The sequence below is a fragment of the Manacus candei genome, unplaced genomic scaffold (assembly GCF_025592945.1).
Source record: "Manacus candei isolate 608988 ecotype Guabito, Panama unplaced genomic scaffold, ASM2559294v1 h1tg000166l, whole genome shotgun sequence".
NCBI classification, from domain to species: Eukaryota; Metazoa; Chordata; class Aves; order Passeriformes; family Pipridae; genus Manacus; species Manacus candei.
The window spans coordinates 691,884-707,464 of NW_026138214.1; the positions used below are offsets into that span (position 1 = coordinate 691,884).

Here is a 15,581-nt window from a genome sequence, read left to right on the forward strand (position 1 = left end):
CCCCTGCCCCCCATGGCCCCCGGGCCCCCCTGGGCTCCCTCCCAGAACTCCCCAAGGCCCCTTGGGACCCCCCTGGGCCCCCCTAGAGACCCTCTGAGCTACCTGCCCAGCCCCTGAGTGCCTCTGGAACCACTGTAACTCCACCGGGACCCCTCTGTGACCCCCCACAACATTCCCCGGGGTACCCACCCCCCTCCCCTGGACCCCCTGAGCCCCCCCTGTGACTCCCCTGGACCTACCAGGACCCCCCTGTGAACCCTGCAGGACTCCCAAAACTTCCTGAGACCACCCGAGGCCACCCCCGGGACCCCGGACCCACCCGAAACCCCCTGTGACCCCCCACAACACCCCCAGGACACCCCGAGACCCCTCAGGATCCTCCCAGGGACCCCCTGTGACATCTCCCAGACCCTCCATGCCCCCCAAGCCCCCTTTGGCCCCCCTGTGACTCCCCCAGAATGCCCTGAGTCTCCCTTTGACCTCCCTGCATCCCCCAGAACCCTCCCCTGGACCCCCTCTAACCCACCTCTGACCCCCCAGACCCCTCCAGGACCCTCGAGCCCCCTGGGATCCTCCCCCTATGATGCCCAGAACCCTCTCTGGGACCCCCCAGACCGCCCTATGACCATCTCAGGACACCCCCAGGACCCCCCGAGCCTTCCCCAGGATCCTCTCCAGAAGCCCCCAGGTACTCCCTAGCTCCCCCTGCGACCCCCAGAACTCCTCCCCAAAACCCCCCACACCTCCCTGTGACCCTCTCAGAACGCCCCTTGACCCCCCTGTGATCCCCAGACCCCCCCCCGGGGCCCCTTCAGCCCCCCATGTGACACCCCTCGGGCCCCCATCGCCCCTGATCCCCCCTGCGACCCCCAGAACCCTCCCCCGGGACCCCCCCGGGACCCACGATCCCCCCTCTGAACCCCCTGTGACACCTCCAGGACCCCCCGAGCAACCCCGGGATCCTCCCGGGACCCCCCTGCGACACCCCCCGGAACTCCCATCCCCCCCAACCCCCTCAGACCACCCTGTGACACCTCCAGGACCCCCCGAGTTCCCCCGGGGCATCCTCTCCGGGACCTCCCCGGTCACTCCCTCGCCCCCCCGTGACTCCCAGAACCTGCCCCGGCACCCACCGGACCCCCCATCCCCCTTCTGACTCCCCCAGGACCTCCCGAGGCCCTCCTGGGATCCCCCCAGGACCCCCCGTGACCCTACCCAGGACCCCCCAGGGCCCCCCGGACCCCCCCCCCCTCCCCCGAGCCCCCCCGTGACCCCCAGAATCGCCCCCGAGCCCCCCCGTGACCCCCAGAATCGCCCCCGAGCCCCCCCGATCTCCCTCAGACCCCCCCGGGTCCGACCCTTTCCCCCCCTCCCCGCGGGCCTACAGCGCCCCCTGCCGGCCGGCCGCCCCGTTCCCCTCTCCCCTCTGATTGGCCACCCGCTCCCAGCCAATCAGCGCCGAGACTCCGACCCCGGGGGCCGGTCCCAGACCGGCGCCGTAGCCAATCGCAACGCGGTGACAGCGGCCCCGCCTCCCGAGCCGGAAGGGAACGCCTTTCAGCCAATCAGCGCGCGGGCCGCGGGGCGATGGGCGGGCGCAGAGGGGGCGGTTCCGCCAATGGGCGCGGCGTGCGGCGCCGAGGGGGCGGGGCCGGCCCCGGGGGGCGGGGCCGCGGCTTCCAGAGAGTTCGGAGACGGCGGCGGAGCGGCGGCGGCGGTGAGTGGGGGGAGGGCGACCCTGAGACCCCCGATCCCCCCCGGGACCCCCCGATCCCACCCCCGGGGCCCCCACGGCGACCGCCCGGCCCCGCCCTGGCGGTGTCAGCGGCGGCCGCGGTGTCAGCGGCTCGCCGGGATACCCGGGAGGGGGAATCCGGGGTGACCCCCCGTCCCCCCAAAGTGCGCATCGGGTGGGGGTCTGGCCCCCCCTCCTTCCTCGGTGTGGGGCGTGGGTGTCATCGTGACTGGGGAGTGGGATGTCACCGTGTCACCCCCGACACCCCCCGCCGCACGACCCCCGCCGGGAGGGGCCGCCAGACCGGGGGGTCCCGCCTTGGACCCGGCGGGTCAGACCCAGCCCCGGGGGGTCCCACACCCAGCCCAGGGGGTCCCTTGTCCCGGCCCCGAGGGTCCCGGGGGACGGACCCAGCCCTGGGGGTCCCGACCTCGGCCACGAGAGGCGAGGGGAGACCCAGCCCGGTGTCGGTGCCGTTTATTTACCCGTGAGCGGGTCACGGGCGCTTCCCCCGGCCCCCCCCCACCCCGTGTCGCAAGATAAACACGTCCCCGCCCCACGCGGGGCTTATCGGCGGTGGCACATGGGTCGGGATGGGGGACGCACACATACACACACACGGGGCACCCCCGACACCGGCCTCGGGGTCCACAACCCCTAACGGGACCCCCGGCGGGGTCTGGCTGCCCCCGCGCCCGGGGAGGGAGATGTCACCCCCTCCAGACACCCCCTGACACCCCCCGACCCGCGGGATGCTGATGTGGGGAGGGGGAAACTGGGGCAGGGCCGTGCAGGGAGGGGAATGAGGATCAAAGTTTTTGGGGGAGTCCTCACGGTGGGAAGGAGCTTCGGGGCATCCCCCTGGGGTGGTGACCGGCCTTGGGGTCTGCCCCTCCTTACAGGACCCCCGTGCTGGGTCTGGCTGTCACCTGGCTGTCACTTGGCTGTCACCTGGCTGTCACTTGGCTGTCACCCGGCTGTCACTCCCTGCCCCATGGAATGCCTGGGGAGGGGGGGAAACTGAGACGGGGCCGTGTGGGGAGGAGAATGGGGCTCAAAGCATTGTGAGGGAGGGTGTCCTGGGCAGGGATCCTGCGTTGGGCAAGGGCCTTAGGCAGGGTCAGGGTGTCCCGGGCTGGGCAGGGGGTCCTGGGCAGGGTCAGGGTGTCCCGGGCTGGGCAGGGGGTCCCGTGCTCATGGCTCTGTCCCATCCCAGCACGTGAAGGCAAGGAAGATGGTGAAGGAGACGGGCTACTATGACCTGCTGGGCGTGCGGCCGGGCGCCAGCCTGGACGAGATCAAGCGGGCGTACCGGCGCCTGGCACTGCGCTACCACCCCGACAAGAACCCCAGCGAGGGCGAGCGGGTACGTGCAGCCCCCCGGCGCCCCCCGGCCAGCCCCCCTCGGCCTCACCCGCCTCTCCCCCCCCCAGTTCAAGCAGATCTCCCAGGCCTACGAGGTGCTGTCGGACGCCCACAAACGGGCGCTGTACGACCGCGGCGGCGAGAGGGCCATGAAGGAGGGAGGCCTGGGCAGCCGCGGGGGCGGCGGCGGCTTCGGTTCCCCCATGGACATCTTCGACCTGTTCTTCGGAGGGGGAGTGAGGATGCGCAACCGGGCGGACAGGAGAGGTACGGGGACAAGGACTGAGGGCACAAGGACTGAGGAGGCTGGTGCACAGCGTGGTGCTGGCTCAGAGTGTGACAGACCCACTGGGACCCAGGGATGGGAGGGGACTGGTGCCCAGCACGGCACTGCCTTGGGGGATGAAGGTCCTGCCAGAACTCCTGGGTTGAGAGGGGCCTGGTACCCAATGTGGTGCTGGGTGGGGGATGAAGGACCTGCTGGAACTCCAGGGTGGGAGGGGGTGCTCGGATGGGGGATGAAGAACCTGGTGGGACCCTGAGGTGGGAGGGGGCTGGTGCCCAGCATGGTGTTGGGTGGGGGATGAAGGACCTGACAGGACCCTGGGGTGGGAGGGGGCTGGCACCCAGGTACAGTGCGACAGTGGCTTGGGGCTGACAGACCTGCTGGGACTCCCAGTTAGCACCCAGCACAGTGCTGGCTCAGTGTGTGACAGACCCCATGGGACCCTGGAGTGGGAGTCCCAGCACAGCACTGGGTGGGGGATGAAGAACCTGACGGGACCCTGGGGTGGGAGGGGACCGGTGCCCAGGCACAGCGTGACACTGGCTCGGGGGGTGACAGCCCTGCTGGGACCCCCAGTGTGGGAGAGGGCTGGCACTGAGCACAGCACTGGGTGAGGCATGAAGCACCTGACAGGACCCTGGGGTGGGATGGGGCTGGTGCTGGCTCAGGGGGTGTGAGGACCCCGCAGGGATCCTTGGCCCGTCTCCCACCCCACGGCGCGCAGCCAGACGCGGCTCCTCATCACCCTCATTACTTTCTCCACCTGCCCCCTCTTCAAAGGGCCCTTCCCTGTCCCTGTCCTGGCTTTCCCCGCCGTCCCCGAGGCTGGGGCTGAGTCACTGGCAGGGCCCCGGGGGCGGCAGCAGGACGCGGGGCGTGCGGGGCCGCCCCGGTGACTGTCCGGATGCCTCGGGCCTGGGTCACGGGGACAGGGCGACTCTCCAGGGCGCTTCGTGCTGAGGTGGCACGACTTAATAGAAGGGCAATTAGGAGGCCGAGGGAAGCGTCCTGGCAGCTCCGGCTGGAGCAGCTGCAGGGTGGCTGAGCGCCCTGGGGTGGGAGCTGTGCCCGGCCCACGCTGGGGATCAGGCAGTGCCCCAGGGCGGCCGGCAGGATCCGGGCTTGGCGACGCCCAGCCTTGAGTGAAGCTGTAAAGCTGTCAGCGTCCCTGTCACCATTCCTGAGGAAGGAGCGGGACTGGCTCTGGGAGGACCTGGGTGATGCTGAGTGGCCGTGGCATGGGGGGTGGCGTGAGGCTGGTGCTGAGCTGGGTGCTGAGCCGGGCTCTCCCCTCCACTCAGGGAAGACAGTGGTGCACCAGCTCTCGGTGTCGCTGGAGGACCTGTACAACGGCTCCACGCGGAAACTCTCCCTGCAGAAGAACATCATCTGCCGCAAGTGCGGAGGTGAGTGAGGGGCTGCAGGGCCCCAGGACCCCCCGCCCCTCCAGCTGACCCCTGCCCCCCTCAACAAGGGGCTGGGGGCCACCCCAGCACCCCCCACCCCTCGGTCTGAACCCTGCCCCCCTCGGCACAGGCTGTGGGGTCCGGGAGGGTGCCCAGAGGAGGTGCCCCAAGTGCCACGGCTCAGGGATGGAGGTTCGCATCCACCAGCTGGGGCCCAGCATGATCCAGCAGATCCAGACGGTGTGTTCCCAGTGCCAGGGCCAGGGCGAGTGGATCCGCCCGCGGGACTGCTGCCTCACCTGCAACGGCCGCAAGGTCGTGCGGGAGAAGAAGATCCTCAGTGTCCACCTGGATAAAGGTGAGACGGGGCCGTGCGGGGAGTGGGGTCACCCCAGAGCTGCCCCCGTGCCTTGACCCGTCTCCATGTTCCCCACAGGAATGAAGGACGGGCAGAAAATCACCTTCCACGAGGAGGGGGACCAGGTGCCCGGCTTGGAGCCCGGGGACATCATCATCGTCCTGGACCAGAAGGAACACCCCGTTTTCCGGCGCAGCGGCGACGACCTGATCGTCAGGAGGGAGATCAGCCTGGCAGACGCCCTGTGCGGGTGCCGGCAGGTGATCCGCACCCTGGACAACCGCACCCTGCTCGTCTCCTCCCCGCCAGGTGAGGGGGGGCTCGGGAGAGCTGGGGGAGCCCAGGAGCTGCCAGTGCAGCAGGATGACCCTCACCTCTGCCACAGGTGACGTGATCCGGCCTGGGGACCTGAAGTGTATCCCCAACGAAGGGATGCCCGTCTACAGGAGCCCGTTTCAGAAGGGAAAGCTCATCCTGCAGTTCGAGGTGGGCTGGAAGCCGGGTGGGAGTTGGCATCTCCCAACCTCTGGGCTTTCCTGTGTTGCCACCCCACACCTCACATCCCTCTCCGTCCCCAGGTGAAGTTCCCCGAGCCAGGCTGGCTCCCCGCCGACCGCCTGCGCCAGCTCCAGGCCTTCTTCCCGCCGCAGGAGGAGGTGATGGCCACGGAGGACACGGAGGAGGTGGAGCTCAGCGACTACACAGCGCAGGGCGGGCCCGGCCGGCGGCCCTACACCGGCGAGGCCTATCACGAGGACGACTTCGAGGACGGGATGCGCCAGCACGTCCAGTGCCAGACCTCATAGCGCGGGTGGGGCGGAGCCCCCCGGGCACAGCCGGGGCAGGGGAGGGGACTCACGGAGCCGCCACGTTCAGGGATGTACATAGGTCGCCTTTCCGACAGCACTTCACCTCCCTCGCCCCCCCGGCAGCCGGGCAGGAGCCCCCCGACCCTGCCAGGGCGAGGCCCCCCTGCCCTGCCCTCCCGTCAGCCCAGCGCTGGTGGAGCCGCCGCTGCCCACGGGCGGGGGACTGGGGGGGTGAGGCTGGATCCAGCTGCCAGCAGCCCCATGGATGGGGGGCTTGGGGCTGCAGGCACATCCCATGCTGGAAAAGGTCAGCCCTGGCCTGGGGAAGAGGAGGAGAGGGGGTCCTTCTTGCCCCTTGCCTCAGTGTCCCCGTCTGCTCCAGTGGGGCCAAGCTTATGCTGGAGCCGGTGTGGGGAGGAGGGGAACTGCCCAGCCCCCCCTGAGCCCTCCCTCGGGGCCCCTGCCACTGCCCCATGGCCCCATCCAGCCCCACACCGTGGAGGGGCTGCAGCCCAGGCCCCCCCCGGCCCCTTGCTTTGCCCGTTTCTTTTCTTGCTGGAGCCTGGCTCAGGCCCTGGGGCGCAGAGGGGGTGGCTCTTTTCTCTTTGCACAGGACAGGAGGGGGTGGTGGGGACTCGTCCCTTCCCTTTAATTTATTTTTGAAAGAATTTTAGAAGTTTTTCCTTTTTTTTTTTTGGGGGGGGGGTGGGTGACTTTGTACTTGGCATTAAACGCGAATCCCAACTCGGCGTGTGGGGCAGAGTGTGGGGCTGTGTGTGGGGCAGAGTGTGGGGCAGCTGGAGCCCAGGGGTGGTGACTCTGCCCTGCTTTGATCTTGGGTGTGCCTCAGTTTCCCCATCTTTACACAACAGGGTGGTTCCCTGTCCTGCCCCACCCCCGGGGGCTGCTCCAGGCTCCTCCTGCCTCGGGGAGGGATCTGTCCCCCTTCCTTCCTGCCCAGGCCCTCCCACCCACCCCCACCAACCCTGCACCTCTACCTTCTCCCCCCTCAAGCCCCCTTATCCCCTGTCCCAAAACATTCCTGGTTCTTTGCATCCCCCCCAGCCCCTCATCCTGCCCTGTCACCACCCCCCAGAGCCCCTTCTTCCAGACCCCCACCCCCTTGTTATCCCTGCAGACCCTCTGCATCATCTCAGCATCCCTGGAGCCCCCACGATGGAGGCAAAACCCCCCCAAATAGACTCAGCCCGTCCCCTTTTCAGCCCTGCACTCTCCCCATGGCAGGTTCCAGCTGTGCTGTGGGGCAGAGCTGGGCTACAGAGCAGTTATGGGGACCAATCCCCCCCCAAAAAAAACCCACTGGGGGCCAAGATGCACCCCACATCCCCCCCGTCCTCCTCCCCGTGGAGCTGCCAAGACTCCCCATCACAGTGGAAGAGGGGCAAAGCCCCCCAGCCCCCTGCCCAGGGGAGCTGTGACCAGGATGGGCTGGGGGGGCTGGAGACCCCCCCACCGCTGGAGCCCAGGAAAGCTCCGGCGCCAGATGCAGCTGGAGGGGGAGAGGAGGAGGAGGAGGAGGAGGCGAGAACAATGCTGGCCGGCCGCCAGCCGAGGGGAGCGGGGCGGGGGGCTCCCGCACAGCCCCCAACCCCGGCGGGCGCAGGGAGGGGGTCAACCCGCGTAGGGGGTGATTGTCACCCCCCTCCTGGGGCTGGCTGCGTCCCCCCCCAGGGCTGACCATGCCTTGCTGAGCGGTGCCAGCGTCCTGAGCTGCCCCGAGCCGTGGGGACACCCCAGGGCATGAGCTGAGACGGGGACACCCCCGAGGGCAGGGTCACCTCCTGCCAGGCCGAGGGCAAGGCGCTGCTCCCTCCTCCCAGGGATGGAGCCCCCCGTGCCGTGTGCCAGAGCCCACCCCAGCATGTGGCCTGGTGGCTGCAGCACCCCAGCCCTGCCCAGCGTGGGCCCCCCAAAGTTCCCCCAAGCGACACTGATATCCCCCTCACCCACCCAGAGACCCCCTCTCCGGGAGCGGGGGGGCTGAGGGGCCAAGACCCCCCCAAGCCTGGCACATCCCTGTCCCCAGGTCATCAGTCAGAGTGGGTACCCGGGGCGGGGGGGCTGGCACACAGCTGGGACCCCTTGGCACCATCCAGGGTGGGCTCCAGCCTGGGCAGCAGCCGGCCCAGAGGATGTGGGAATTGTCGGGGGGTGACACCGGCTCCGGGGGGGCACAGCCTGGCTGGGGTCATTCTCCGTCCCTTTCCAGCGCCGTGGGGCTGAGGGGGGTGCGGGGCGTTGTTCCTCCAGCCGAGCCCTGCTCCTCCATCCCCCACCCCCAGCATCCCGGCCCAGAGGAGGGGGGTGTCCCCCCAAACCTGCCCGACAAGTCCTGTCCCCCTGCCCGGGCAGGGAGGGGCAGGAGCCAGCGCATCCCCCCCTTCGGGCGGAACGAAGCCCCCCCTTCGCTCCCTCTCGAAGGCTCCGGCACGGGGCGGAGGGGGGATGAAATGCTGTTCCCTCACACCCGCCCAGCCTCTGCTTCCAGAGAACGCATGGAAAAATTCCGGGGTGAGGGGCCAGGGCCCCCCAGGGTCGGGCATTCATTCCCCGAGCACAGAGCGGGGAGGGGGCCGGGCCCCGCTTTGTCTCCGGAGATGAAAGGCGAGGGGCCAGCCCGGCCCCCTCCCCAGCCCGGGGGGGCAGCGGGGCCGCCCGGGGGCCAGCGGGGTCACAGGGGAGGATTAGTGCCGGATTAGAGGCGCCGGGGGCACCGACACCACCCACGCCGTGCCACGGGAGGGGAGGCACAGCCCCCAGAGCAGTTTTGGGGTCACTCGCGGCCCCTCCATCCCGGCCCCCAGCCCAGCCTCGCTCGGAGGAATTTGCTTTTGTTTCGGGAGCAGCCGCCGAACAGCCCCCCGAGCCTCGGCCGTGCCGCGGGGAGGGGGCACCTCCATCCCCTGCACCCCCAGCACCCGGGGGCAGGATGGGACCCCCAGGCCGCTGTGTGGGGGAACGCGGGCAGCCAGACAACCCTCCCCATCCAGACGTGCCGCCCCAGCTCTCGGGGTCCCAGAGCCCCCCCATACTCCCCCCAGCCGGAGGCAAACCGGAGCCGTCCCCAGGGCAGCGGGGGAAAGAGGATATTCCTCCAACCGGGGAAAAGCCGTCGGAGCCGGCTGGTTTCCATTACCGGCTGCTCCTGCCCGGCCGTGGCTTTGCCGGGGTCTCCAGGGGGAGCAGCGGCCGGCTGGATGGAGATGGGGGGGGGGGCGAGTCCTGCGCCCACCCCCGGGAACAGCGCGGGGACAGTCGGGAGAGCCGGGACGCGGCCCTGGCAGCGCTTTGGGAATGGCGGCGGGGGCGATGGGCGCCTGCCAAGTGTCCACCTGGAGATACCAGAGCCTTCCTCCCCCTCCTCCTCCTCCTCCTCCTCCCCAGGGAAGGTGTAATTCCACCCTTCCCGCTGCTGGACGCGCTCCCGGGGGGAGCAGCATCACACCCCGGGTATGGGGGTGAAGCCAACCCTGAGTCCTGGCACCCTCCGCTGCGTTCACCCCTCAGGGCCCCCCATGACCCCAAAGGCTGAGTGGGACCCCGGTGCTGATGGGGGAAGTGGGGCAGTGCCCCCCGCCTTCCCCACGGTGGTTCGGGGGCTGCCCTGGCTGAGGGGTCCTGGCCCACCCCGGGTGAGCTGGGCTGTGCTGGGCTTGGGGGGGTTCTGCGCCTCAAACCCTGGGCAGGGCCCCCCCTGCACCCCGACCCTCCCTGCACTGCCCCAGCTTAGCCCCGAGGACAGAGGCAGCCTGAACCCCCCCATCCCGGGGTAATTAATGTCACCCCACCCAGAGCAATTAGTGGGCAGCACCTAACGAGAATCCCGGGAAAGCCCTGGAGCCGCACCCCGGCGGGCAGCACCCACAGGTGCCCTGGATCCTCCGGCCGAGCCGGGCTGGGGTCTCTCCCGCCTCCCCCTCGTGCCCGTGCTGAGGTAGAGCCCAACCCCCCATCCCCACGCTGCCCCACAGTCACCCCACGGTCACCACCTGCTTCCCACGCCAGGATGTGCCAACCCGGCCACCGCCTTCGCCCCCGGCCCCTTGCGCAACGGCGGGGAGCAGATCCAGGGTGTGGGACCCGGGATGTGGGATTCGGGGTGTGGGACCCAGGATGTAGGATTTGGGGTGCAGGATCCAGGGTGTGGGACCCGGGATGTGGGATTCGGGGTGTGGGACCCGGGATGTGGGATTCGGGGAGCAGGATCCAGGGTGTGGGATCTGGGATGTGGGATTTGGGGAGCAGATCCAGGGTGTGGGACCCGGGATGTGGGATTCGGGGAGCAGGATCCAGGGTGTGGGATCTGGGATGTGGGATTCGGGGTGCAGGATCCAGGGTGTGGGATCTGGGATGTGGGATTCGGGGTGCAGGATCCAGGGTGTGGGATCTAGGGTGCAGAATTGGGGGTGTGGGATCCAGAGTGTAGGATTTGGGATGTGGGATTTTGGGTGTGGGATCCAGGGTGTGGGATCTGGAGTGCAGGATCTGGGGTGCAGGGTCCCGGGTGTGGGATCTGGGCTTCAGGATCCAGGGTGTGGGATTCAGGGTGCAGGACACAGGGTGTGGGATCTGGGCTGTGGTACCCAGAGTGTGGGACCTGAGGTGCAGGATCCAGGGTGTGGGATCCAGGGTGTGGGATCTGGGGTGAGGAATCTGCATGTGCCAGTGGGGCCGGGACAGGACAGGGACACCACAGGGGGGGTCATAGGACGTTTATTGAAAAAGAGGGGAGGTGACGCGGGGGGGTTGGACTCTGGGGGGGCTCGGACCTGGCACTGCCCCAACTGGGGGGGTCTGGTGTTCCCCTCTGGTACCATATTCACAAATAAATACTGGGGAGGGGGCACGGGGCAGGACTGGGGGCTGCGGGAACCAACAGCAACCCGAACCCAAAGCAGTTCAAAGCAGCCCAAAGGCCAGGGAGGGGCCGCATTACCCCCCGCCGTGCCCCGGCACCTCGCCAGGCCCCGGGCGCTCCGTCCACAGCAGAGCGGGGCCAGAACAGGAGATTCTCCTGCTCTCGGAGAGCCCCCGCCCTGTGGAGGGGGGAGGAAAGCCGTGTGTGTCCCTCCAAAAATAGGGGTTGGGCTGAGGTCCCCCCGCGGCTGGGGGGGCGAGCGGAGGGGACTGAAGGGACACGAGGTGGGTCAGAGGGGCTGGGTGGGGGCGGTGGGGGGGGTCAGCGGAGCAGGGGGGGTCACTCCCGGACGTAGACCCTGGTGCAGACAACGTCATCGGCCGTCATGGTCTGCAAGGAGAAGCAGGGTCACGGCACGGCCCCCTCTCCATCCCACCTCATCCCACCCCACGGAATTTCACAGCAAGCACTGGGGCAGCGCTGCCCCCACTGTCCCCTCACCAGGATGAGCTCCCCGTCGTTGGTCATCTCCCGGGACCAGCCCGTCTTGGGCCCGTCGCCCTTGAGCAGCCGCTGCTCACAAACCATCTTGTTCTCGCTCTCCCACCTGGCCAAGCTCTGCAGGGGGGGAGAGGGCAACATTTGGAGGGGGGCACCCAGCAGGACACCCCCCCTCTGCACCAGAGCATCTGTCACTGCCCCCGAGGGAGGGACGGGGCCGTTTGCCCCTGCACCAGATGGGTGGCCGGGCTCATTTGTCACCTGGGGGGTGTGGGGAGGGGCTGGGGGCACAGGGAGGGGCTGGGGGCACAGGGAGGGGTTGGGGGTGGGGGGTACAGGTAGAGGACGGGGGCACGGGGGCAGTGGAAGCAGACTGCCTTCACCATGTGTGTGGTTGTGCGTGCAAAAACACCCGTGTGTGCACAAACACGTGTGCACACAAAATGTGTGGGCACACATACATGGGCACACATACATGGGCACACATGTGAGGGCTCCTGCCCTGGCACAAAAGACGTGTGTGTGTGTGTGTGCACACGTGTGCAACTGCACACACGCATCAAGTGAGAGCTCCTGCCCCCATGTGAGACATGTACACACAAATACACATGTATGTGCACGCACACACGTGCGTGGGTGTGCACACGCACTCCTGGATGCACACCAGAGCTGCTGCCCTCATGTAACACGCGTGTGTGTGCATGACACGCGTGCAGGCATGACTGTGCACACACATCCAACCGTGACACACGCAAGGGAGAGCTCCTGCCCTCGTGCAAAGCGTGTGCACACACACTCACACGCACACGCTTGCACACATGTGCACACACATGGAACTGTGTGTTCTCTCTCATGTAACACGCGTGTGCGAGTGTGGCGTGTGCAGGCACGAGTGTGCACACACGTGCAGCGGTGCAGGCACACGTGTGGCAGGGCAGGGGAGAGCTGCTGCCCCGGCGCAAGGCACACGTGTGCGCACACACACACACACACACACACGCAAACACACACGTGTGCGGGTGCCCACGCGTGCCCACCTTGCAGGGCCGCCCGTCCACCGTCTGCTCCTCGAACTCCTCGCCCACCCTGAAGCGGATCTCGGTGGTGCGCACGGGGGTCGAGGTGCGGATGTAGAAGCTCTCCCCGTCCTGCCGGATCTCCACCGCCGGCTTCGCCGCCGCCGCCACCGCGATCTTCCGCAGCATCATGTTCACGCCTGGGGAAGGGCACGGTGGCACCGAGCTGCCCCTCCCGCTGCCCCCTCCCCTCCCGCAGCGTCCCCCGGCGAGCTGCCCCTGCCCCGCGGAGGGACCGGAGCGCCCTCGGGGCGATGCGGCCCCCACTGCCCCCCCGCCCCCGAGCCCGGGGTGAGCACGGGGGGGTCGCGGCCGCGGCCCCCGCGCTTGGCAGTGACACGTCCCAGGGCACCCCGAGCGCCGCAGGTGGCTCAAGGAGACCCGTGGGGGGACGGGCGAGCCCCCCCGGCCGCATCTGGGCCACATCTGGCTCTCGTTACCTGGCGGAGGCGGGGCGGGGGTGATCCCGGGGTTGGCGCCGGATGAGCCCGGGGGAAAGGACGGGGGTGACGGGAGCGAGGGCTCACCCAGCGCGGGGTGACGGCGGGGACAAGGGCCCCGGTCCAAGCTCTGCGCCTGGTGACCCGAGTGACCCCCCCCGAGGGGTCCCACGTCCCCCCCGCAGCCCCCCCGCCAACCGCGGGGCAGCTGGGGCTTTGTCCCCGCTCCAAAGGCGGCTCATCCATCATGTCCTGGAGCCCCGGCTGTCACGGGGGGAGCTGCTCTTTGGGGACATTGTTCCCGTGTCACCCTCCGGGTGGGCACCGGCCACACCCCCTGCGCCTCCCGAGAGGGTCCCCGCACAAAGGGGCTCCCCAGGGACCGGGGGGACACGGAGGGTCCCAGCTCCCCGGTGGGGACACGGGGGGGATGTGGGTGCTCGGGGGGGCTCCGGGAGCTGAATCCTCACAAAGTGGGGAGGGACACGTCCCTGAGGGGTCCCCTCCATGGCCACGCCAAGACCCCACGGACACCCCCAGGTCCCTTCCCTCCCCCCGAGGGCTGAGTCACACCGGGGGGTGCCCAAACCCTCGAGTGGGCAGACGCAGCCCCCACATGACGCCCGCGTAGGGGGGAAGGAGAAACAGCCCCCAAAGGGAGCAAAAACTAGGAGAGGGGGCATCATGCAGCCAGCCCGAGGGTCTGATACCCCCCCAGACCCTCTGCCAGGGGTGTCTGGGGGTACCAGCCGGGGGGGCGAAGGGCAGGAGCCCCCCGATCCCGCCGTGGGAAAGGAAGAGGGTTCGGGGTGGGGAGGAGGGGGGGTTGGCGGATTTATTTTCCTGCTGAGGTTTCCCCGAGCCGGTTCCAGCAGCGGGGCCGGAGGGGGGGAGAAGGGGCGACGGGGGAACGGGAGTGAAACCCAAGAAAGTGATAATTATCCTGAAATATTCGTTACGTATCCCCTAACCTGGAAAATATTCTGCTCCGGCAGCTCCCCGGCTGGCGAGGAGCGGGTCAGGAGGAGGGGAGCAGTGCAGGGGCTGGATCTGATCCTGCCCAAATCCCCGGGGACCCCCAGAGCTTGTGAGCTTGTGCTCCCCCCAGTTCCACCCCCTGCGATGGGTCTTGGCCCCCTCCCCAGCCCCGCTCCCCAGGGACACGACACCGCGGGGGGTGGCAAAGGACCCCGAGATGAGCCCTGCGAGGGTGGGACCCCCACCCAGCGGGGTCCTGCCTGGGCTGTTTTGGGGGACACGGTCGTACCCCGGCTGCGTGTGGCAGGTGAGCCCCGAGGGTGCCTTTGGGGTGGGGGGTGGAGGGGCCGAAGGGGAGCAAAGGAGTTTGGAGGTGCCTTGGGGGCCCACCAGGGTGGGGAAACTGAGGCAGGCAGGAGGGGGGTCCTCGGGGGCCGTGTGGGACCCCTGGGGAGCGGGACGTGCTGCCCAGCCCCCCCCGTGCCTCAGTTTCCCCAGTGGGTCACCAGCCCCGAGGGCTTTGTGAAAAGGGGGAGGAGGGGGCGTCCCCCGGCTCCGGACCCTGTGACCCCCCGGGCCGGAGGAGGACTCGGAGGTGAGATGGGGGGAAGGCCCTCCCCGCCTCCCTTGCGCACCCCCACAGCCCGGGGGCGACCTGGGGGGACCCGGGGGGGGAGAGCCGGGCTCACTCACCCAGCGCCTTCAGCAGTTCCTCGAAGTTTTCCGAGCTCTTCATCTTCCAGTTCCCAGAGAAGTTGGGCATCGCGGCTGCCGGGGGTGGGGGGCACCGGGAGGGGGGTCACAGGGAGGGGACTGAGGGGGAACCGAGGGGGGACTAAGCGGTTCGAGGGACCCGCCGCTCCCTCCGCACCGGCAACAGCACCGGCCCCGCCGCTCGCTCGCTCCCTCCGTCCGTCCGTCCCGTCCCGCCCGCGCCGCCGTTTTATCGCCGGGCTGGTCCCACCCCCCGGCCCCGGCCCCGGCGCGGGGGCTCCGCGCTCACCTGCGCGGGGGGACCCCGGAGGGAGCCCCCCGCCCCCATGTGCCCGGGGGGATGCGGGCGAGAGGCACCCCCTGGTCTACCTGTCCTCCCCCCCGCCCCGAGGCTGCCTGTACCCCCCCAATCTCCCTGCACCCTCCTGGCTTGCTGCATCCCCCTGATCTGCCCGTTCAGCCCCCGAACTTCCCACATCGCCCCCGAGCCGTTTATACCCCCCGAGTTGCTGCACCCCCCCAAATCTGCCTGCACCCCCTTTGGAGCTGCCTGTACCCCCCTAATCTCTATGTGCCCCCCTGGAACTGCCTGTATTCCAAATGTGCTGCACCTCCCCCGGAGCTACTGCACCCCCAACTCTGCCCCTACCCCTCCAAGCTGCCTGCACCCCCCTAATCTCCGTGCATCCCCTCCACCCGGGCTGCCTGCACCCGCCAAAATCTGCCTGCACCCCCTGATCTCCGTGAGTTCCCCCACCCGAGCTGCCCACATCCCCCCAGAACTGCCTGTACCCCCAAAGCTTCCTGCACCCCCCACTGCAGCTCCCTGTGCCCCCAAACCTGCCTCCAACCCCCCAAGTGGCACAGCCCTGGAGACACAGCAGGGGCACACGCGCGTGCACAGGACACGTGTGTTTGCACAGGGGTGATGTTCTCACACACACGTGTGTGCAGGTGTTCGTGCTCCCTCGTGCACACGTGTGGACATGAGTACATGCACAGGCCAGTGACTTGACATGATCACACACACACGT

General features: G+C 69.0%; 2 protein-coding genes across 2 annotated transcripts; one reads left to right on the forward strand and one right to left on the reverse strand.

The window, feature by feature from the left end:
* Positions 1–1,641: 1,641 nt before the first annotated feature.
* On the forward strand, positions 1,642–6,708 carry LOC127463595 (dnaJ homolog subfamily A member 1-like). The gene is made up of 8 exons (XM_051773276.1): positions 1,642–1,717; positions 2,952–3,101; positions 3,169–3,367; positions 4,688–4,792; positions 4,923–5,150; positions 5,229–5,459; positions 5,536–5,636; positions 5,729–6,708. Exons 2-8 carry the CDS (start codon positions 2,970–2,972, stop codon positions 5,954–5,956), a joined length of 1,224 nt encoding a protein of 407 aa, XP_051629236.1. The 5' UTR covers positions 1,642–1,717; positions 2,952–2,969; the 3' UTR covers positions 5,957–6,708.
* Positions 6,709–10,751: 4,043 nt separating this feature from the next.
* CRABP2 (cellular retinoic acid binding protein 2) lies at positions 10,752–14,646 on the reverse strand. The gene is made up of 4 exons (XM_051773285.1): positions 14,527–14,646; positions 12,377–12,555; positions 11,340–11,456; positions 10,752–11,228 (listed from the first exon to the last, which is right to left on the reverse strand). The coding sequence occupies exons 1-4, from the start codon at positions 14,594–14,596 to the stop codon at positions 11,178–11,180; spliced, it is 417 nt and encodes a 138-aa protein (XP_051629245.1). The 5' UTR covers positions 14,597–14,646; the 3' UTR covers positions 10,752–11,177.
* Positions 14,647–15,581: the final 935 nt, after the last annotated feature.

Coding starts and splice junctions, on each gene's coding strand:
- LOC127463595 (XM_051773276.1), top strand. CDS start 2,970: ATGGTGAAGGAGACGGGCTACTATGACCTGCTGGGCGTGCGGCCGGGC. Junction 4,793..4,922: donor CATCTGCCGCAAGTGCGGAG/GTGAGTGAGGGG, acceptor CCCTCGGCACAG/GCTGTGGGGTCCGGGAGGGT. Junction 5,151..5,228: donor CAGTGTCCACCTGGATAAAG/GTGAGACGGGGC, acceptor TGTTCCCCACAG/GAATGAAGGACGGGCAGAAA.
- CRABP2 (XM_051773285.1), bottom strand. CDS start 14,596: ATGCCCAACTTCTCTGGGAACTGGAAGATGAAGAGCTCGGAAAACTTC. Junction 11,457..12,376: donor TGGACGGGCGGCCCTGCAAG/GTGGGCACGCGT, acceptor CCCCCCCTGCAG/AGCTTGGCCAGGTGGGAGAG. Junction 11,229..11,339: donor ACGACGGGGAGCTCATCCTG/GTGAGGGGACAG, acceptor TTCTCCTTGCAG/ACCATGACGGCCGATGACGT.